This window comes from Pan paniscus, chromosome 12, assembly GCF_029289425.2.
Source record: "Pan paniscus chromosome 12, NHGRI_mPanPan1-v2.0_pri, whole genome shotgun sequence".
Classification (NCBI taxonomy): Eukaryota; Metazoa; Chordata; class Mammalia; order Primates; family Hominidae; genus Pan; species Pan paniscus.
The window spans coordinates 125,066,292-125,088,327 of NC_073261.2; the positions used below are offsets into that span (position 1 = coordinate 125,066,292).

The 22,036-nt window shown below is 51.0% G+C and overlaps 1 protein-coding gene across 4 annotated transcripts in view; it reads right to left on the reverse strand.

The window, feature by feature from the left end:
* The window catches only part of TPO (thyroid peroxidase), a 127,364-nt gene that overhangs the window by 22,098 nt on the left and 83,230 nt on the right, over positions 1 to 22,036 (reverse strand). For 3 of the 4 annotated variants that reach the window (XM_063594672.1, XM_063594675.1, XM_063594673.1), the window contains 2 exons: positions 17,939 to 18,070; positions 8,795 to 8,894 (listed from right to left, as the gene is read on the reverse strand). In XM_063594672.1, coding sequence (XP_063450742.1) covers positions 8,795 to 8,894; positions 17,939 to 18,070 — 232 coding nt within the window. The remainder of the gene's footprint in view (positions 1 to 8,794; positions 8,895 to 17,938; positions 18,071 to 22,036) is intronic. The other variant, XM_063594674.1, reaches the window with a different exon arrangement.

Sequence of the window (22,036 nt, forward strand, 5' to 3'; positions counted from 1 at the left end):
GGAGGTTGTGCACTGTGGGGGGGATTTGAAGAGGTTGCACAGTGCGGGGCAATTGCAGGAGGTTACTCACAGTGGGGGGATTTGGGGAGGTTGCTCACAATGTGGGGATTTGGGGAAGTGGCACAGAGTGGGGGGATTTGGGGAGGTTGCTCACAGTGGGTGGATTTGAAAAGGTTGCACACACTGGGGGGAATGTGGGGAGTTTGCACACAGTAGGGGGATTTGAGGAGGTTGTTCACCGTGGGGGAATTTGAGGAGGTTGCAGGCAGTGGGGGGATTTGAGGAGGTTGCAGGCAGTGGGGGGATTTGAGGAGTTTGCACACAGTGGGGGGATTTGAGGACGTTGCACACACTGGGGGGATTTGAGAAGGTTGCACACAGTGTGGGGGATTTGAGGACGTTGCAGAGAGTAGGGGGATTTGTGGAGATTGCACACAGTGGGGGGGATTTGGGGAGGTCGCACACAGTTGGGGGGATTTGAGGAGGTTGCTCACAGTGGTGGGGGATTTGAGGAGGTTGCGCACTGTGGGGGGCATTTGTGGAGGTTGCACACAGTGAGGGGATTAGAGGAGGTTGCGCACTGTGGGGGGATTTGTGGGGGTTGCACACAGTGGGGGACTTGAGGAGGCTGCACACAGTGGGGGGTATTTGGGGAGGTTGCACACAGTGGGGGGATGTGAGGAGGCTGCACAAAATAGGGGAGATTTTGGGAGGTTGCACACAGTGGGGAGATTTGAGGAGGTTGCTCACAGTGGGGGGATTTGAGGAGGTTGCACACAGCAGGGTGATTTGAGGAGGTTGCACACAGTGTGAGGGATTTGGGGAGGTTGCAGAGAGTGGGGTTGATTTGGGGAGGTTGCAGAGAGTGGGGGTGATTTGGGGAGGTTGCAGAGAGTGGGGGGGATTTGGTGAGGTTGCACAGAGTGGGCGGGATTTGGGGAGATTGCACACAGTGTCGTGATTGGGCAAGTTTGCACACAGTGAGGGGTGTTTTTGGGAGGTTGCAAAGAGTGCGGGGGATATGGGGCGGTTGCACAGAGTGTGGGGGTTTGGGGAGTTTGCACAGAGTGGGAGGGATTTGAGGAGGTTGCACACAGTGGGGGCAATTTTGTGCACAGAGTCGGGGGGATTTGGGGAGGCTGCACACAGTGGGAGGGATTTGGGCAGGTTGAACACAGTTGGGGGATTTAGGGAAGTTGCACATAGTGGGGGCATTTGAGGAGGTTGCTGACATTGGAGGGAGGATTTGAGAAGGGTCCACACAGTGGGGGGGATATGAGGCGGTTGCACACAGTGGGGGTATTTGAGGTGGTTGCACACGGTGGGGGCGATTTGGGGTGGTTGCAGACAGTGTGGGGATTTGGGGAGGTTGCACACAGTGGTGGGTTTTGGGGAGGTTGCACACAGTGGGGGGATTTGGGGAGGTTGCACACAGTGGGGGGATTTGAGGTTGCACATAGTGGGGGGATTTGGGGGGGTTGCACACAGTGGGAGAGATAGGGTGAGGTTGCACAGAGTGAAGGGATTTGAGGAGGTTGCTCACAGTGGGGGGATTTGAGGAGGTTGCACATAGTGGGGGGATTTGGGGAGGTTGCACACAGTGGGGGGATTTGGGGAGGTTGCACACAGTGAAGGGATTCCAGGAGGTTGAACACAGTCGGGGGATTTGAGGATGTTGCACACAATGGGGGGATTTGAGGAGGTTGCACACAGTGTGGGGGATTTGGGGAGGTTGCAGAGAGTCAGGGGGAGTTGGGGGAGGTTGCAAAGAGTGTGGAGGATTTGGGGAGGTTGCACACATTGGGGGATTTTGTGACGTTGCCCACAATGCGGGGGGATTTGGGGGGGCTGCACAGAGTGGGGGGATTTGGGGAGGTTGCACACATTGGGGGGATTTGAGGATGTTGCACACAGTTGATGGGATTTTGGGAGGTTGCACACAGTGGTGGGGATTTGGGGAGGTCGAATACAGTTTAGGGGATTTAGGGAAGTTGCACACACTGGGGAGATTTGGGGAGGTTGCACACAGTTGGGGGGATTTGAGGAGGTTGCACACAGTGGGGGGATTTGGGGAGGTTGCACACACTGGGAGGATTTGGGGGCAGTTGCACACAGTGGGAGACTTGAGGTTGCACACAGTGGAGGGGATTTGGGGAGGTTGCACACAGTTGGGGGGATTTGAGGAGGTTGCACACAATAGGGGGATTTGTGGAGGTTGTCACAGTGGGGGGATTTGAATAGGTTGCACACAGTGTGGGGGATTTGGTGAGGTTGCACAGAGTGGGGGGATTTGGGGAGGTTGCTCAGAGTAGGGGGGATTTGGAAAGGCTGCATACAGTGGGGGGATTTGGTGATGTTGCACAGAGTGGGGAGATTTGGGGAGGTTGCTCAGAGTAGGGGGGATTTGGAGAGGCTGCATACAGTGGGGGGATTTGAGGAGGCTGCACACACTGGGAGGATTTGTGGTTTTGCTCACAGTGGGGGAGTTTTGGGGGGTTGCACACAGTAGGGGATTTGGGGGGGTTGAACACAGTGGGGGATTTGGGGGGGGTTGCCCACAGCGGGGGGGATTTTGGGGGTTGCACACATTGGGGGGATTTGAGGAGGTTGCACACAGTGGGGGGATTTGCGGTTTTGGTCATAGTCAGGGAGATTTGGGGGGTTTGCACACAGTGGGTGGATTTTGGGAGGTTGTATCCAGTGGGGGTTTTGGGGGTTTGCTCACAGTGGGGGTGATTGGGGGGGTTGCACTCAGTGGGGGGATTTGAGGAGGTTGCACACAGTGGGGGGATTTGGGGTTTTGCTCATAGTGGGGGAGATTTGGGGGTTGCACACAGTGGTGGGATTTGAGGTGGTTGCACACAGTGGGGGTTTGGGGAGGTTGCAGACAGTGGGGGGGGATTTGGGGAGGTTGCACACAGTGGGTGGTGTTTGGGTGTAGCCTTTGCGATGTGTCAGACTTGAACATTCGAAGCCAGGTTGAGATGATAAGGAGGGAGTATTCTATGGAGAGATTGAGGCTTGAATAAAAGCCAAGAAGTGGGAATGGCTGGGCATCACACGGTGGCAGGGCCGGTGTGGGGTAGATGGTCTGGGGGCAGGAGAGGGAGACAGATCAGAGAGACTGCGAGGGCATGGTGGCAGGGCCGGTGTGGGGTAGAGAGACTGCCAGGGCATGGTGGCAGGGCCGGTGTGGGGTAGAGAGACTGTAAGGGCACAGTGGCAGGCAGGTGTGGGGTAGAGAGACTGTGAGGGCACAGTGGCAGGGCCTGTGTGGGGTAGATGGTCTGGGGGCAGGAGAGGGAGACAGATCAGAGAGACTGCGAGGGCACGGTGGCAGGGCCAGTGTGGGGTAGAGAGACTGCCAGGGCATGGTGGCAGGGCCGGTGTGGGGTAGAGAGACTGTAAGGGCACAGTGGCAGGGCCGGTGTGGGGTAGAGAGACTGTGAGGGCACGGTGGCAAGCAGGTGTGGGGTAGAGAGACTGCCAGGGCACAGTGGCAGGGCCGGTGTGGGGTAGAGAGACTGTGAGGGCATGGTGGCAGGGCCAGTGTGGGGTAGAGAGACTGTGAGGGCATGGTGGCAGGGCCGGTGTGGGGTAGAGAGACTGTGAGGGCATGGTGGCAGGGCTGGTGTGGGGTAGAGAGACTGTGAGGGCACAGTGGCAGGCAGGTGTGGGGTAGAGAGACTGTGAGGGCACGGTGGCAGGGCCGGTGTGGGGTAGAGAGACTGCCAGGGCACGGTGGCAGGGCCGGTGTGGGGTAGAGAGACTGCCAGGGCACGGTGGCAGGGCCGGTGTGGGGTAGAGAGACTGCCAGGGCACGGTGGCAGGGCCGGTGTGGAGTAGACAGCCTGGGGTCAGGAGAGGGAGGAAGGCACATTTCCCACCTATACTTGCTCAGAAGTGGGTGAAGAAAGTGGGGCTGCAGAGGGAGGGGCTGGGAGCTGCCCAGAGAAAGCAGATGAGCCTGGCAACCAGGCTTGGGTTCTGGGCTGGAAACTGGACAATGCGTTTAGCTGAAGCCACGGGGGTACTGAGAGGTGGGAGGCTGTCATTGCTGCGGCTCATGTGTGACCAGCCTGGGAGCAGCTCCCCCTGCTCTTTTCCAGGGCGGACGTGGGTCTCTAAGGAGCACAGGTCCTTCCCCAGGTCCTCTGGGGCCTGAGTGCCTCACAGACGCCGCATTGACTCTGAGGGATTCCACTACAACAGGTTCGGATCCCCCATGCTGTGTAGCTCAGGCTGGCCACTCTACGTCTGTCCCCCAGCAAAGGGCCAGTTCCCTCGGACTTCCCTAATGACGTCCTGAAGACAATTCCTGTCATCAACATGCAGTTCAGATGACCAGAAGCTTCAGACTCCATCTCAAGAGACTCAGGCTGTCTCTGCCCCAAGGGTCTGGGGAAAGAGGGCCCTGGGGGAGGACAGTCCCTGGGGAGGAGGGTCCTGGGGGAAGAGGGCACCAGGTCACCCATGGCTTACAGGGATCCCGTGGCCCACTGCCCCATGGCTGCCTCGGCCTAGTCCCAGCTGGCCTCCCTCCAGCATGCTTGCGAATCTAATGATAAAGAGAGGAGAGATGGCAGGAAGCCCCCGCGCCGTGCCTAGAGAAAGAGCACCCGTCAGCTCACAGTGTGGGAAGGTGCGGGAGGGAACAAAGGGTTAGACGCCCTGGATGGAGGACAAACCTGGCTGCATCCTAGGGAAGGACCTCGCGGCTTTCCCATGGATTTGCTGGAAATTAATGCAAATGATTCAAACTTTCTTGAATTTAAAATGCATACTGTAGGTAGGAATATCAATATAAAATACAACTGAAAACAGCAAAAAGGTATAGGGCACCGTTTATCAGCGACAAGGAAAACCTGAAAAATTGTATTTCAGAAATCGCAGAACTAAGTGATGGTGGAAAAGTAGAGTTGGTAAAAATAATAAAAATAAGAGCGAATGGAGAAGGACTGGAACTGCACATTTAGCATCTTCCCTGGACAGTAAGAATCAACAGACAGACAAAGTCTTCATGAAATTTAAGTTTAAAATGCTGAGCTAAGAAAGCCGGATCTGAAGAAATCATACCACAAAGGAAAACGCCTCCATGGCGAAAGGTCTAATTGGCAAAACTGACATGGACCAAAGAACTGATTTGAGGAATGAATTTTTAGTGTAAAAGTTTGCACAGAAAGAATTCAACTTGGTGAAAACAATTTCAATGCAATAAAACAAGCATAATACCGTGGAGGTGTTTTAAATGCAGTGTCAAGAAAGTTGACGGAGGAGTTGGTTTGATGGAGTTAACTCTGAATCATAGATTTGCCATGAAAATATATTAACAATTTGTCACATTAATAATAATCACACCAAAACATACAGTGTGAGACCCCAGACAGCAGGGTGGGTAGAAAACGAGGAGGAAAGTAGAGAAGCAAACACCTTTGTCTCATTAGGAGAGGAAACGTGTTTGCTCAGCACCTGCTGTGTGCCACACCGTGCTGGGTTCTCTCCCCTCCCGTGTCTCTCTCCGCTGTCTCTGTCTCTCTTCCTTTCCCTCTCTGTTCTCCTCCCTACTCCTCACCGCACAATAATGCCCTAAGGTGGAAATAAGATCATGTTTTTAAAGCTGAAGAATGAGACACAGAGGGAGGCGAGGCTGGGATTGTGTTGAGCCCGTTTGCTGGGAGCAGAATGGGGGTCTCAGGGTAGGTGGTGGGAAGACATTTCCTGAATGAGTGACTTGACCTTCTGAGCTCACCTAATCACAGGTCTGGGGGTGCTGTGGTTTTGGTCCAGGATGTTTCTGCCCTGGAGCCCCAGGGTCTTCCCTGTTATGGTCTCTGACTCTGTAACTGCCTCTGTTCTCAAGCGTGTGATGGCACATTAACATCCACTTTTTCATATCTTTCAGCTAAGTGGCATTTTGCAAACTAAATTGCTGCTTGGTAGCATATTTTTAGAACTCCAGAGTCTAAAATCAACTATAGCCAAATATTTCTCTCCCAAGTTTACTTGGAAAGGTATTCATTTCATCTATGACTGTCAATCTTAAAGAAAATTGCTATTTTTCTTGTGAGTGTGGGCTACAGACACTAATATTTATCATAATGATAATGTGATAGATGTTTATAGGGATGTTTGCAAATACAAAATTGTTTATGAATAGGAAATTATAGTCGTATCAGTTTTTGTTACAATTATACATTTAATAGTTATAATTACAGAACCAGCTAATTTGAAGTTATTTGCTTACAGCCTATTCAATTTTTATTGCTTAGTCTATTTCATGGTTAGCTGAGGGTTTTAATTATTAGTAATTAAGGTTTTTAAGGTTTAAAGACCAAATGACTCATAAAACATAGGGAATATTTCCTGCCACTACCCCATCTAAAACTAGAGACACCATTTAAAGGTTAAAGTAGTCTCTTCCCAAAACAGATCAATATAGTGTCTTGTAGAGAGAGTAGGTGATTATTCAATCTTCACTGGTAATGATTATTTGAAACAACAGCCCTGGCATGTGGAATATAATCTTCTCGCGAGGAGAAGCAGGGCAGCTGTGGCACGACCTCCAGCCCCAGACAGGTCTTGGCTTCAAGGATCTGCTCTGGGCCTACCAGCTTTGAGCAAGTAACAGGCTCTCGCTCCACCTCCACATGCTACACTGAAAATGGACACAATCATAGCACTTCATTAAGTTTTCTGGGGCTGCAGTCACAGAGGACCACAGACTTGGCTGCTTAAACAGCAGTTTATGACCTAGAGCTCTGGAGGCAGGAGTCCACATCGAGGTGCCTGCAGGCGGCTCCCCCGGCCGCCTCCCTCCCAGTTCCTGTGGCTGCTGGCGATCTTCCCAGGCCCCACCTTAGAGAAACCACACCCTGATCTCTGCCTTCCCGTCAAGATGGCCTTCGCCTGCTCAGCACGACTCTGTCCAAACTCTTCTTTCTAGAGGAACACCAGCTATACTGAATTAGGGGCCCCTCTACTCCAGGACAATCTCATTTTAACTAATTACACCTGCAGAGACCTTAGTTCCAAATAAGGTTACGTTCTGAGGTCCTAAAGGTCAGGATATAAACATATGTTCTGGGCAATGCACAGTTCAAGCCATGGCAAGCACCTGAGTCAGATGATTGATCAGAAAATCAGAGGAGACAGTGGCTAAGGATGACTTAGCATTACATCTGACACATGGCTTTAGCCATTACTATCACCTCTCTACTGGAAGGAATTTCTCACAGTTGTCTGAATTATGGTGTATGTTAGTTTTGTTAGAAGCTATGAAGCTACTCAGAAATACGTCACTGAAATATTGTATGCCGGATAGATCATAAGCTCATGCATCAAATGCAGGCATCTGGGTCAACCACAGCAGTTGTCAGAGGCCTTGCAGAATAACTGAAATGGGGAACTGGCTTTACTACCATATCTCAGCCCCAGAGAGACAGGATGCAGAGCAGATGGCAGGTACAGAGTCTTCCCTTACAAGTGCTCACAAAAATAAAAACAACAGAAAAGAGGCCATTACTGTGGATTCTTGACAAGGCCCTTTGGAAACGATAAAGATCATGGGTAACATCTGGTTGCTAAGCTTTCAAGTTTTTAAAAACCAGTTCCTGTAGGAGGTGCAAAAACTGTAAGAAAAAGATTTCCTGTTCAAGGGGCAGATGTTCCTCAGTGTACTGAGAAGGTGCTAGAAAAATGAAGTTTGCTAGAATGTTGAGTTTCTATTATTGGGAAGATGAGAAACACCCTGGAAGATGGCCTTAGAGTGGGAAAGTCCTGGATAATCCATAGATATGTGGTATCGGGTGAGGCTGGGAGGCTTGGATAATCCATACATGTGTGGTATGGGGTGGTGCTGGGGGCTCGGCCAGTGAGGAGCTCTGAAGGCCGGGGTGGAGGGCGAAGGCGACTGCAGGGGTCATCCTGGCAGAGGGCAGGGCTGGCTGCAGGAGGAGTGTGCACAGGGCATGTTGGGGGGGGAGCCTGGCACTCAGGGAGAGCAGAAGCCGAGAAACTGTGGCCTCTATTTGCAGGTATCCTGGGCATGGCCCTGGGTGCCCAGCCTGGGCCTGCAATGACTTCTTATAGTGTTTGCTGTTATTTTTAATACTGTCTATATAAAATGAAAAATTGTGCATTAAAAATGGAAGGGATGCTCAAGGAGTTTGGTGCTCAAGAGCAGCAAGGTGAGAGGCAGCAGCAAGGTGAGAGGCAGCAGCAAGGAGCAGAGCTGCTTCCTCAGGGCTAGGGACGTGGACCAGCTGCCACGCCTGAGGAAGCCTCCAGGGGCTCTTTCTGCAGAGAGCACTCTCACAGGGCAGGGCCTCTCAGGTGCGGGTCTGAGTCTTTCAACAGCAGCGCCATTTTTAACATGAAAGTTCAACTTCCAATTTCTGCCCTCAAGGGAGGGAATAAAACTGAAGAATAAAACTTTTTATTCATGGATGACCTTTTTTCTCTGAGAAACTTTTGTAAATATCTTTACTCCTAACAAGAGACGACTTCAATGCAATCACTTAACGTTAGAAAAGTGTTCCATATTGCTGAATGTTCGTCCACAGATACCTGACACCACCTAAGGTGTACAAATGATCGCTCCACTTTCATTATTTAAAGCATAATGAAAGATCCGGAGAGTCTATTACGTTGTACAAAATAGCTCTGAGATCAATGCCTTTGAGATACCAGTAACCTGTGTTAGCTTCAGGAAAATAAAGCAGCTTCATTGCAGCCATGTCCAGAGGAAAGGAGATTGCTTTGTGTCTAAGTAACAGTCAAAAAGTGAAGGACTTACCACCTGCAAATCACCGTCGAGGTGAGACCTGTGAAGCCTCCGATCAGCAGAGCAGCCAGCGAGATGGAGATCCAAGTCGCCCGAGGGAGCCTCCCGGAGTCTGGGGCACAGAAAGAGGCCTGGTTAGAAGAACCTTCCAGGGCCTGGGCCAGCCAGGTTGTCCTGCCTGAGTCTGGGCCATACCCTGTCCTGGGCCAGTGGCCTTCACCCCACAGCATGACGCAGGGAGGGAGGGACATTTATCTGCCCAGAAAAGCCATTTAGACCACTAAGTCCGGACCCGAATGTGACGTGTGTGGGGAGAGCCAGCAGGGGACACAGGGCAGAGAAGTTAGCTCTCTCTATGGAACCTCACTGTGGGTTCGGCATGGACGCTGTCCTGCAGGACAGAAAGCACACCTTGCTGCCCAAACCAGGGAGGGCTCTCAGTGCCCTCGGAGTGGACCACAGGACCCAGGGAGCCCTGGAGGCCTCGGACCGGGGCGGGAAAGGTTCGCAAGGTGGGCTGTAAGGGATGCGGTGTAACGCTGTGAGGTTTTGCCCTTGGCTGCATTTTATCTTTCCCAGAAGCCTCCTGGAGGTGAAACCTTGGTTGAAGGAAGGTGGACAGCACCTTGCAGAGCTGGAGCCCTGGGGGGACGGGGGCAAGGGATGGCAGCAGATTTTGGAGCTCATCCTGGGTCTCATCAGCCCATTCCAGAAAGAAACCGAACAAGGTTGGTGGGAATCAGACAGAGAAGTGCAGGCCCGACGGGACAGAGGAGAGAGGCAGCCCAGGAGCCGGCCCCAGAGCATCTGGTGAGGGGCCTGAGGAAGTGCCTCCCACCTGGACCTGTGTCTTCATCTGAAAAAGCCGGGGACTGAGTAACGGCTCCTGGGCTCCAGCCCTTGGCTTCTGTGCTTTCTGCGAGGAGCTGCCAGCCTGGGGCCACTGCGGCTCTGAACTCAGAGCTCCTTTGACCACAGTTTTATTACCAACTTTTCTGTTTGGATACCCATTCGAGGTGGCCGAGGAGAAATCCAAGATGAAACGAAAACTGACTTTTAAATAAGAATTTAAATACTACCAATCAGCGTTTTTTTTTTAAACAAACATGGGTCGCCCTGGATAAACATCATCACGTGTGGTTGAAGAAAGGCTCTGGGGCTAGGAGAGCACATTCAGGTACCAGACAGAGGCAGCGGCTGGGGGAATGGGTGCTTGGTTTGGTTCTGTTTCTCACACTGGATTTTTTAAAGTCGGTGATGAATGCGTCTGTGGGTGACTGCGGTTCCCTGTGCCACTTAGCACCTGGGCATGATTTGCAGGTGTGTCTCATTTGCAGCCCAGACACAGGTCGTGTCCATGGCTGTCTTCCTATCATGGGTCTTTCCCAGCCCAGACACAGGTGGTGTCCGTGGCTGTCTTCCTCGCATGGGTCTTGGACACTCAGCAAGCATTTGTTGGATACAAGAATGAATGAATAAACGCTAAATGCACATCCTGACTGTTTCTCCAAAACGATCCTGTCCTCTTAGCCTTTGCACCTCATGACTTTTCCTCCTGGGCTCCTCTAACCATCCTCCCGCCTCCAGGATCTCCTTCCTGCCACCTCTCACAGACGCAGGGGAGTCTGCAGGGCTACCTGAGCACACCAGCCTCTTGCTAAAAGCCCATGGGGAGCAGAGCTGCTTGCTGGCCGTGGGACGCCGCTCCTCCTGCATCCAGAAAGAGGCTGGGTTCATGTTTCCATCCGCTGCTACTCGCTCTCACCCCCATGGCTGCTAGAGGTGGGGGCTCCGCCTGTGCAGGTGGGGCTGGGGGTGCGGGGAAGGCTGAGCTGATCGAGGCCTGGATGGGAATTCCAGGTAAGCACAGGCCAGGTCAGGGCAGTCAGGACAGGGCAGCCGTGGAAATTCATTCTGGAATTGGTGTTTGACATTTCTGGCTGGATTTGGTTCTGAGAAACTTGGGCTGGAGGGGCCACCTGTGGAACTTCAAAAACCAGCAAAGCCAGGCATCTGACATCAGAGCCTTGAGTGAGAGGAGCCACGTCCTGGGCTGTGGTGAGCATCTGATTGAAGCCCACCTCCCACCAGCAAACGGCAGACCCACAGCAGGGACGTAAGCAGCTCCATGTTTACCCAAAAGTGTGAAACGAGCCTGGGAAGGGGGAAGGCCAGATGCCGCACAGCAGAAACTTTCCTTTATTCTTTGCTCCAAATTTTTGTTTCTTGGCATTTTCAATTTCAAGAGCCAGTAAATCCGCTTGGAACCAGATTGAAGGCTGTGTGCTTCTGGGAGATGCCCAGCTGAGACAGGTCCTGAAGCCCCTGCATGTACACCCAGCTGAGACAGGTCCTGAAGCCCCTGCATGTCCTACGGGGGCATCACAAAGGTCACAGCTGCTGCCGGAGTGGCTTTCCGACCCTCAAACAAGAGGGTGTCCCTCAAACAAGAGGGTGGGGTGTCCCTCAAACAAGAGGGTGGGGTGTCCCTCAAACAAGACGGTGGGGTGTCCCTGAAACAAGAGGATGGGGTATGCCTGAAACAAGAGGTTGTGGTATCCCTGAAACAAGAGGGTATTCTGTGCCTGAAACAAGAGGGTGGGGTGTCCCTGAAACAAGAGGGTGGGGTGTCCCTGAAACAGGAAGGTGGGGTGTGCCTGAAACAAGAGGGGTGTGTGCCTGAAACAAGAGGGTGTGGTGTCCCTGAAACAAGAGGGTGTGGTGTCCCTGAAACAGGAAGGTGGGGTGTGCCTGAAACAAGAGGGGTGTGTGCCTGAAACAAGAGGGTGTGGTGTCCCTGAAACAAGAGGGTGTGGTGTCCCTGAAACAGGAAGGTGGGGTGTGCCTGAAACAAGAGGGGTGTGTGCCTGAAACAAGAGGGTGTGGTGTCGCTGAAACAAGAGAGTGTGGTGTCCCTGAAACAGGAAGGTGGGGTGTGCCTGAAACAAGAGGGGTGTGTGCCTGAAACAAGAGGGTGTGGTGTGCCTGAAACAAGAGGGTGTGGTGTCCCTGAAACAAGAGAGTGGGGTGTGCCTGAAACAAGAGGGTGTGGTGTCCCTAAAACAGGAGGGTATCCTGTGCCTGAAACAAGAGGGTGGGGTATCCCTGAAAGAAGATGGTGGGGTGTCCCTGAAACAAGAGGGTATCCTGTGCCTGAAACAAGAGGGGGGGTGTCCCTGAAACAAGAAGGTATCCTTTGCCTGAAACAAGAGGGGGGGTGTCCCTGAAACAAGAAGGTATCCTTTGCCTGAAACAAAAGGGTGGTGTGTCCCTGAAACAAGAGGGTGGCGTGTGCCTGAAAAAAGAGGTGGGGTGTCCCTGAAACAGAAGGGTGGGTGTGTGTGCCTGAAACAAGATGGTGGGGTGTCCCTGAAACAAGAGGGTGGGTGTGTGTGCCTGAAACAAGAGGGTGGGGTGTCCCTGAAACAAGAGGGTGGGGTGTCCCTGAAACAAGAGGGTGGGGTGTCCCTGAAACAAGAGGGTGTGGTGTCCCTGAAACAAGAGGGTGTGGTGTCCCTGAAACAAGAGGGTGTGGTGTCCCTGACACAAGAGGGTGGGGTGTGCCGGAAACAAGAGGGTGTGGTGTCCCTGAAACAAGAGGGTGGGTGTGCCTGACACAGGAGTGGGGGTGTGCCTCTCCTCAGCAAATGTAAAAGAACAGAAATAACAAACTGTCTCTCCGACCACAGTGCAATCAAACTAGAACTCAGGATTCAGAAACTCACTCAAAACCGCTCAACTACATGGAAACTGAACAACCTGCTCCTGAATGACTACTGGGTACATAACGAAATGAAGGCAGAAATAAAGATGTTCTTTGAAACGAACGAGAACAAAGACACAACATACCACATCTCTGGGACACATTCAAAGCAGTGTGTAGAGGGAAATTTACAGCACTAAATGCCCACAAGAGAATGGAGGGAAGATCTAAAATTGATACCCTAACATCACAATTAAAAGAACTAGAAAAGCAAGAGCAAACACATTCAAAAGCTAGCAGAAGGCAAGAAATAACGAAGATCAGAGCAGAACTGAAGGAAATAGAGATACATAAAACCCTTCAAAAAATTAATGAATCCAGGAGCTGGTTTTTTGAAAAGATCAACAAAACTGATAGACCGCTAGCAAGACTAATAAAGAAGAAAAGAGAGAAGAATCAAATAGACGCAATAAAAAATGATAAAGGGGATATCACCACCGATCCCACAGAAATACAAACCACCATCAGAGAATACTATAAACACCTCTACACAAATACACTAGAAAATCTAGAAGAAATGGATAAATTCCTCGACACGTACTTCCTCCCAAGACTAAACCAGGAAGAAGTTGAATCTCTGAATAGACCAATAACAGGCTCTGAAATTGAGGCAATAATCAATAGCTTACCAACCAAAAAAGTCCAGGACCAGATGGATTCACAGCTGAATTCTACCAGAGGTACAAGGAGGAGCTGGTACCATTCCTTCTGAAACTATTCCAATCAATAGAAAAAGAGGGAATCCTCCCTAACTCATTTTATGAGGCCAGCATCATCCTGATACCAAAGCCGGGCAGAGACACAACCAAAAAAGAGAATTTTAGACCAATATCCTGATGAACATTGATGCAAAAATCCTCAATAAAATACTGGCAAACCGAATCCAGCAGCACATCAAAAAGCTTATCCACCATGATCAAGTAGGCTTCATCCCTGGGATGCAAGGCTGGTTCAACATACGCAAATCCATAAATGTAATCCAGCAAATAAACAGAATCAAAGACAAAAACCACATGATTATCTCAATAGATGCAGAAAAGGCCTTTGACAAAATTCAACAACTCTTCATGCTAAAAACTCTCAATAAATTAGGTATTGATGGGAAGTATCTCAAAATAATAAGAGCTATCTATGACAAACCCACAGCCAACATCATACTGAATGGGCAAAAACTGGAAGCATTCCCTTTGAAAACTGGCACAAGACAGGGATGCCTTCTCTCGCCACTCCTATTCAACATAGTGTTGGAAGTTCTGGCCAGGGCAATCATGCAGGAGAAAGAAATAAAGGGTATTCAATTAGGAAAAGAGGAAGTCAAATTGTCCCTGTTTGCAGATGACATGATTGTATATCTAGAAAACCCCATCATCTCAGCCCAAAATCTCCTTAAGCTGATAAGCAACTTCAGCAAAGTCTCAGGATACAAAATCAATGTGCAAAAATCACAAGCATTCCTCTACAGCAATAAGAGACAAACAGAGCCAAATCATGAGTGAACTCCCATTCACAATTGCTTCAAAGAGAATAAAATACCTAGGAATCCAACTTACAAGGGATGGGAAGGACCTCTTGAAGGAGAACTACAAATCACTGCTCAAGGAAATAAAAGAGGATACAAACAAATGGAAGAACATTCCATGCTCATGGGTAGGAAGAATCAATATGGTGAAAATGACCATACTGCCCAAGGTAATTTATAGATTCAATGCCATCCCCATCAAACTACCAATGACTTTCTTCACAGAATTGGAAAAAACTACTTTAAAGTTCATATGGAACCAAAAAAGAGCCCACATCGCCAAGTCAATCCTAAGCCAAAAGAACAAAGTGGGAGGCATCACACTACCTGACTTCAAACTATACTACAAGGCTACAGTAACCAAAAGAGCATGGTACTGGTACCAAAACAGAGATATAGACCAATGGAACAGAACAGAGCCCTCAGTAATAATGCCACATATCTACAACTATCTGATCTTTGACAAACCTGACAAAAACAACAATGGGGAAAGGATTCCCTATTTAATAAATGGTGCTGGGAAAACTGGCTAGCCATATGTAGAAAGCTGAAACTGGATCCCTTCCTTACACCTTATACAAAAATTAATTCAAGATGGATTAAAGACTTACATGTTAGACCTAAAACCATAAAAACCCTAGAAGAAAACCTAGGCAATACCATTCAGGACATAGGCATGGGCAAGGACTTCATGTCTAAAACACCAAAAGCAATGGCAACAAAAGCCAAAATTGACAAATGGGATCTAATTAAACTAAAGAGCTTCTGCACAGCAAAAGAAACCACCATCAGAGTGAACAGGCAACCTACAGAATGGGAGAAAATTTTTGCAATCTACCCATCTGACAAAGGGCTAATATCCAGAATCTACAAAAAATGCAAACCAATTTACAAGGAAAAAACAAACAACCCCACCAAAAAGTGGGCAAAGGATAGGAACAGACACTTCTTAAAAGAAGACATTTATGCAGCCAACAGACACATGAAGAAATGCTCATCATTACTGGTCATTAGAGAAATGCAAATCAAAACCACAATGAGATACCATCTCACACCAGTTGGAATGGCGATCATTAAAAAGTCAGGAAACAACAGGTGCTGGAGAGGATGTGGAGAAAAGGAATGCTTTTACACTGTTGGTGGGACTGTAAACTAGTTCAACCATTGTGGAAGACAGTGTGGCGATTCCTCAAGGATCTAGAACTAGAAATGCCATTTGACCCAGCAATCCCATTACTTGGCATATACCCAAGGGATTATAAATCATGCTACTATAAAGACACATGCACACGTATGTTTACTGCAGCACTATTTAAAATAGCAAAGACTTGGAACCAACCCAAATGTCCATCAGTGCTAGACTGGATTAAGAAAATGTGGCACATATACACCATAGAATACTATGCCGCCATAAATGATGAGTTCATGTCCTTTGTAGGGACATGGATGAAACTGGAAACCATCATTCTCAGCAAACTATCGCAAGGACAAAAAACCAAACACCGCATGTTGTCACTCATAGGTGAGAATTGAACAATGAGAACACATGGACACAGGAAGGGGAACATCACACACCAGGGCCTGTTGTGGGGTGGGGGGAGGGATAGCATTAGGAGATATACCAAATGTTAAATTAGGAGATATACCAAATGTTAAATGACGAGTTAGTGGGTGCAGCACACCAACATGGCACATGTATACATATGTAACAAACCTGCACGTTGTGCACATGTACCCTAAAACTTTAAGTATAATAGTAATAAAACTAAAAAAAAAAAAAAAAACTGCCAGAAAAAAAACCACAAGAATTTCTCCGCAACCCCTAAGTAAACAAATGGTTGCTTCACATGGACACAGAGAGGGCAACAGCACACACTGGGGCCTGTTGAGGGGTGGAGGATGAGGGGAGGAACTTAGAGGATGGGTCAGTAGGTGCAGCAAACCACCATGGCACACGTATACCTGTGTGACAAACCTGCACGTTCTTCACATCATTTATCACTTTTTTTTTTTAGAAGAAATAAAAACAAATAACAACAACAAAAGGAATGGGGGTGTGCCTGACATGGGGGTTGGGGGGTGTACCTGACACAGGAGGGGGGTTGTGCTTGACACAGGATGGTGGGGGGGGGGGTGTGCCTGACACGGGGTGGGGGGGATGCGCCTGACACAGGAAGGGGGGGTGCACCTGACACGGGGGTGGGAGGGTGTGCCTGACACAGGCTGGTGGGGTGTGCCTGACACAGGGGTGGGGGGGATGCGCCTGACACAGGAAGAGGGGTGCACCTGACATGGGGGTGGGAGGGTGTGCCTGACACAGGATGGGGCAGTGTGCCTGACACAGGGGTGGGGGGGTGTCTCTGACACAGGAGGGTGGAGTGTCTCTGACACAGGAGGGTGGGGTGTGCCTGACTCAGGAGAGTGGGATGTGCCTGATATAGGATAGTGGGGTGCGCCTGACACAGGAGGGGGGTGTGCTTGACACAGGATGGTGGGGGGGTGTGCCTGACACGGGGGTGGGAGGGTGTGCCTGACAGGATGGGGCAGTGCGCCTGACAAAGGATGGTGTGTGTGCCTGACACAGGCTGGTGGGGTGTGCCTGACACGGGGGTGGGGATGTGTGCCTGACACTGGAGAGTGGGATGTGCCCGATATAGGATAGTGGGGTGCGCCTGACACAAGGTGGGGGGTGTGCCTGACACAGGATGGGGTGTATGTCTGACACAGAAGTGGGGGACGTGCCAGTCAAGCGGATGTAGCTTGAGAGCACCAGAAAGAGCCTCCCCAGCCTCTGAAGGCCCCGGGCAGCCGCGTCCTGGCCATCTCTTTTCAGACTCACTTGCTTGATAACTGGCCTTGACCCTGGCCCTTGTGTCCTTCGCCGAGGAGCTGAGTTTCAGCAAGAATCCTATTATTCCAGTTTAGCAGAAGCTCCTTAATGCAGTTGAGTCATGAAGCGTTTTGCACTGACCCCTCTCCGCCCTGGCTGGACGTCCCAGCTGCCTTTGCTGCATTTGAGCCTTGCACTTGGTTCTTTCCGGAGACCTCACTCCCCTATGACAGTGGCTCAAAGGAAGTCTGTCTGTAACTTGAGTCCGGTAAATAATTATTTTTCTATAAGAGCTGGAAGCCAGACTATTAACACAAATTCCCGGCCAGCTACGGAGTGGCTATGTGACCAGGAGCATCTCTGGCCCTCTCTTATCACTAGTATCCTCTTCTATAAAATGAAGATTAAAGATAGTGCTTACTTAAGAGCCACAATTTTCAGGGGAGTAAATTCGTCAAAAGTTTGGGCGTAGCTGGCACCTGGTTTGGAGGCAGCGGTGAGGAAGACGCTGTCCCTGAGCTGAGTGCAGAGCTGGGGGACTGGGCAAGGCCATCCGAGGCAGATGTTGAGCACCCAGGCCCCATGCCGGGCGGGGACATCCGGAGGTGGAGGTGGGAGAACAGGCAGGCAGCTGTGCTGCTGGCCCTGGTCAGGGTGCAGTCGGGTGCGTTTGGAGGGGGCCCAGGAGGAGGAGAGGTGATGGATGGGTCTGTAATGAATCCTGCCTGTTTCATAGGTTTTTTGTCTGGGGTGTGATCTAGGCTGGGTATACACCTGTGGGCCTTGTCTGGAAATGCATTCTGGCTGCCGTCCCCAGCCTCAGCGTGCTTCGAGGGTCTCTGCACAGACAGCAGGCACACGAAATGCATCCTCTGCCCCCAGCACAGCGCAGACGCCCCTCGGGCACCGTAGGCTTGGTGTCTTATTCATCTCCGCCCTTCCCAATCAAGATGGTGATTGACAGTTGCCTAACTTGAACACACTTTTCTTCATTTTACAAAAACTCGCAAATGGACGGACAGAGAGAGAGGGGAACAGCCTCACCTACGCAGGTTCTCCCATCGTCTCCTAACTCGTAGGGGTCCGCGCAGAGGCACTGGAAGCCGCCCTTGGTGTTTCTGCACCTCGCAGAGGCGTGGCAGGGGGGGTGGGCACCGTCTGCACACTCGTTCACATCTGCCAGACACGCAAGGCCACACACGTGAGAGGAAGCGGCTGCACCCCCATCTCCCGCGAGCGACCCCCGTTCTGGGAGGTGCTTCTCTCTGGGGAGGTCAGCCCTTTGCCTGCCATCCCACCTGGTCTAGGGGGAACCAGGCACCACCTCTGCTGTTGTGTGGCCGCCCCCTGCTCCCGGCACATCCGAAAAGGTGAGGAGGAGCAGACAGATGTGCGCTGGCCATGGGCTCTGAGCCTGCAGGGAGTCCACACACTGGGGCTCACTCAGGCCCGAGTCACAGGAGCCTTCCTGGAGGAAATCAGGGTCTGCCTGGGATAGGGGAATGTGGAATTTGGCCAAGTGCAGGACACAGGGGCAGGAAGGGGCCAGGGTGAGGGTGGGGCAGGGTCTGCTTCGCCCAGGCAGATGCTCCCAGCTGGCCGGCAGGTCCTCTGAGAGCAAGGACTGGGGCCACCTGCCACTGCCAGTGAGGATGTGGGGTCCCCTCCTGCTCCTGCTCCCCCTGCACAAGAATCCTACAACCTAGTATCTCATCCCCTAGGCGTATGTTTCCAGATAACCTGCTGTACATTTTGTTCAAATAATGTTCCTTTTCTGGCCAGTTTTAGAAAAGAAGCCGTAGCGTGTCACACGTCTTCTCTACATGCCCAGTGCACGTTCTCTAAATGGAGCAGGTGCTGTCAGTGTGGGGGACACGAGCTCTTCCAGGAGCTGCTGTCTGGAGGGAACAGAGCTGGCCTGGGTGCAGCCTCCGCCGAGGGCCAGGCTGGAGGCAGCAACCTCCCTGCACTCCTGGGGCCCTGGTGCTGACGACACCCCTGGACACAGCGAAGGCACTGGGAGAGGTGGAGGGACTCTCCCCAGTCTCACCGCTGAGTGGAGGAGCCGGGGTCCACATAGGCCACAGGGTCTTGGCCCCCGACTCGGCCACCCCAGGACGATGAGAATGTGCGAACCTGGGCAGTGCTCAGGCGACCCAGTGCCGGAGACCCGTGAGGCCTCGAAGGCCAGCTGGGGTGGTCTGCTGGCCACCTGCTCCCCAGGGTGAGGGGCTGCATTGGATGGGACTGCCCACTCCTAACCCAGGGGGAGGCTTGGCCCATGCTGGTTTTCTCAGTTACAGAATGGGTATCATTATGTCAGCTGTGAAAAATGGGCGTGGAATCAAAGACGATGCTTGTGACAACTAGCAGGGTGTCGGGGATATCTCAGGCTTTCTAAACAGTACGGTCTTTAATAATGCCATTATTGAAAATGACAACCATTCTATAAGAGTATAAGAAGTCGGGTCCGGTGGCTCATGCCTGTAATCCCAGCACTTTGGGAGGCTGAGGTGGGTAGATCACCTGAGGTCAGGAGTTTGAGCCCAGCCTGGCCAACATGGTGAAATCCCATCTCCACTAAAAATACAAAAATGAGCTGGGTGCAGTGGTGGGTGCCTGTAATCCCAGCTACTACTACTCAGGAGGCTGAGGCAGGAGAATCACTTGAGCCCAGGAAGCGGAGGTTGCAGTGAGCAGAGATTGCGGCACTGCACTCCAGCCTGGGTGACAGAGTGAGACTCTGTCTCAAAAAAATAAAAAGAAGAAAAGGGTCAAGAAATTTCAAGGGATTGGAGCTATTGACTATCGGCTGTTAATTGTCTCTATCTTGCAGCAGCTATTAACGTGTTTTATGTACAGGTAACCATGTCAAGGCTGTTAAACCTAGAAGGTCTTTCTTGGCTAAAGCTGCCCCTGGAACCAGCCCCTCCTGCATCCCGTTATGCAGAGCTGTGGAGCACCAGAGCTGTGTGAAGGCATCTGCAGCCGCCCCTGGGGTAGGGGAGTGTTTCCATCATGATCGCATGAAAAATCAAAGTCATCACCCATGAACGCTGCAAGCCCATTTTCTCTCCATCCCCTGGGATGTGCGATGGGGTCCTCAGAATGGGAACAGCAGCCGCCAACACATCCCTGCATCCCTCTCGGGGAGTTCCCTTGGAGCAGCTTCTGCCCCTCTCCTCACCCCATCCCTGCAGTTCAGACTCATCCTAGGTATGAGTTCCCTGTGGCTGCTGGGAAAAATCATCACAAAGTGGATGGCTCCAAGCAACAGAAATGCATCCTCCAAGAGTTCTAGAGGTCACAGGTCTGAAATCAGGGTGTTGGCCGGGTGGTGCTCCTTCAGCAGGCTCTCGGGGGTGGGGGGGCGTCCTTCCTGCATGCCCTGGCTCCTGGTGGGTCCTGGGGGGCCCATGCCTGGCAGATGCTTTATTTCCATCCTGGGTCTTCACAGGGTCCTGTCTGTGTCTTGTCTCCGCTTCCTACGAGGGCACTGCACATTGGAGCAGGATGCACCCGACAGCCTCACTTTAACTCGACGGCACCTGCAAAGGCCTTCTTCATCAGGCCTCATGCAGAGGTACACAGGGCTAGAACTTGAGCATAGCTTTTCGGGGGCACAGTTTGGCCCACAATGCTCCACCCACGGTCAGTTTCTTCTAAGCGGAAGGCCGAGTCAGGGGTCAGCGCTGTGTAGGTCTCCTTCCCAGGATGGACAGGAAGGAGGGGGACAAATCGGCCTTGTCTGAAGAGCAGCGCTCCCGACAGAGGAGGAAACCAGCCTCAGCCGCAGTGTCCCCAGATACCAGGGCAACCTGCACGGAGGCCGAGGCTCTGCTCTGCTCTCTGACTGCTTCGCCTTGAGTTTCAAGAAGAGCGGCCGTGGTGTCCACACGTCTCCACGCGCAGTGAGTGCACAGATGGCTGTGGCGTCCAGTCTCCACATGCAGTGAGTGCACAGATGTTTCCATTTCTCTAAGTAAATTAGTACTGGTTGCGAACTGTATTTTCCATAATATGCACAAAGCATTTATGTATATTCGTTTACTGCATAACCTCCTGACAATAACTCATGGAAAAAGCCACTGACTCGCAGCTTTTTATCTATTTGAAATTTGCAGTATCAAGGCACTCAGAGGAGACTCACCGCAATGCATTTGTCAGTTTTTGTTTTGTTTTGTTTTGTTTTGAGATGGAGTCTCACTCTGTTGCCCAGGCTGGAGGGCAGTGGTGCAATCTCGGCTCACTGAAACCTCCACCTCCCGGGTTCAAGCAATTCTCTTGCCTCAGCCTCCTGGGTAGCTGGGATTACAGGCGCCTACCACCATGCCCGGCTAATTTTTCTTCTTTGTATTTTTAGTAGAGATGGGGTTTCACCATCTTGGCTAGGCTGGTGTTGAACTCCTGACTTCATGATCCACCTGCCTCGGCCTCCCAAAGTGCTGGGATTACAGGCATAAGCCACCACGCCCAGCCTTAATATCAAGTTTTTATGTGAATGAGTTTGAGTGAATAAGTAGAATTTGAACAGAGAAGAGAGCAGCGAATACTATTTGTTTTTCTGTATCAAATATTCAGTTAAGCCTGTAGCCTTCCTTTCTGTAGCCGTAGCTGTGTTGATGAGGTTTCACTGAGGATCTCCTTGAGTGCTTATATTCTTATCAATTTACCATAAACGTAAAGTTTCCTGTCTGTTATACTTGAGTTTTTTCCCTTGTGATTCTCGATTTTGAAACTTCTAGTGCAGGGAACAGCTGTGGTAAAAATATCTGTGCACACGCATTTGTACCAGATTTTGGAGTTTTGTCATTTATCTCTAAGATATATTTTAATTACAGATATGATAAAACAAACAAAAAAAAGAGTTGTATCGATGAAGGTTAGCAATCTCTCCTCCCTGTCCCCATCTCAGGCTGCCGAGGTCTCCAGTATTAACAGGTTCTGGAGCAGAGCCTAGCGCTCCCCTCACATTCGGGAGGACACTCATCAAAGTGATGTGTGTGCCTGTGGCCCACTGCTTTAAAAAAAACCCGAACAGATTCCCAATGCACACATTGCTGTGTAGCTTACATGCTTATTGAGTGACATGTCACCAACACTCTTCCAAGTCAACAGACGCCCTGCTAACTGTGCAGTGTA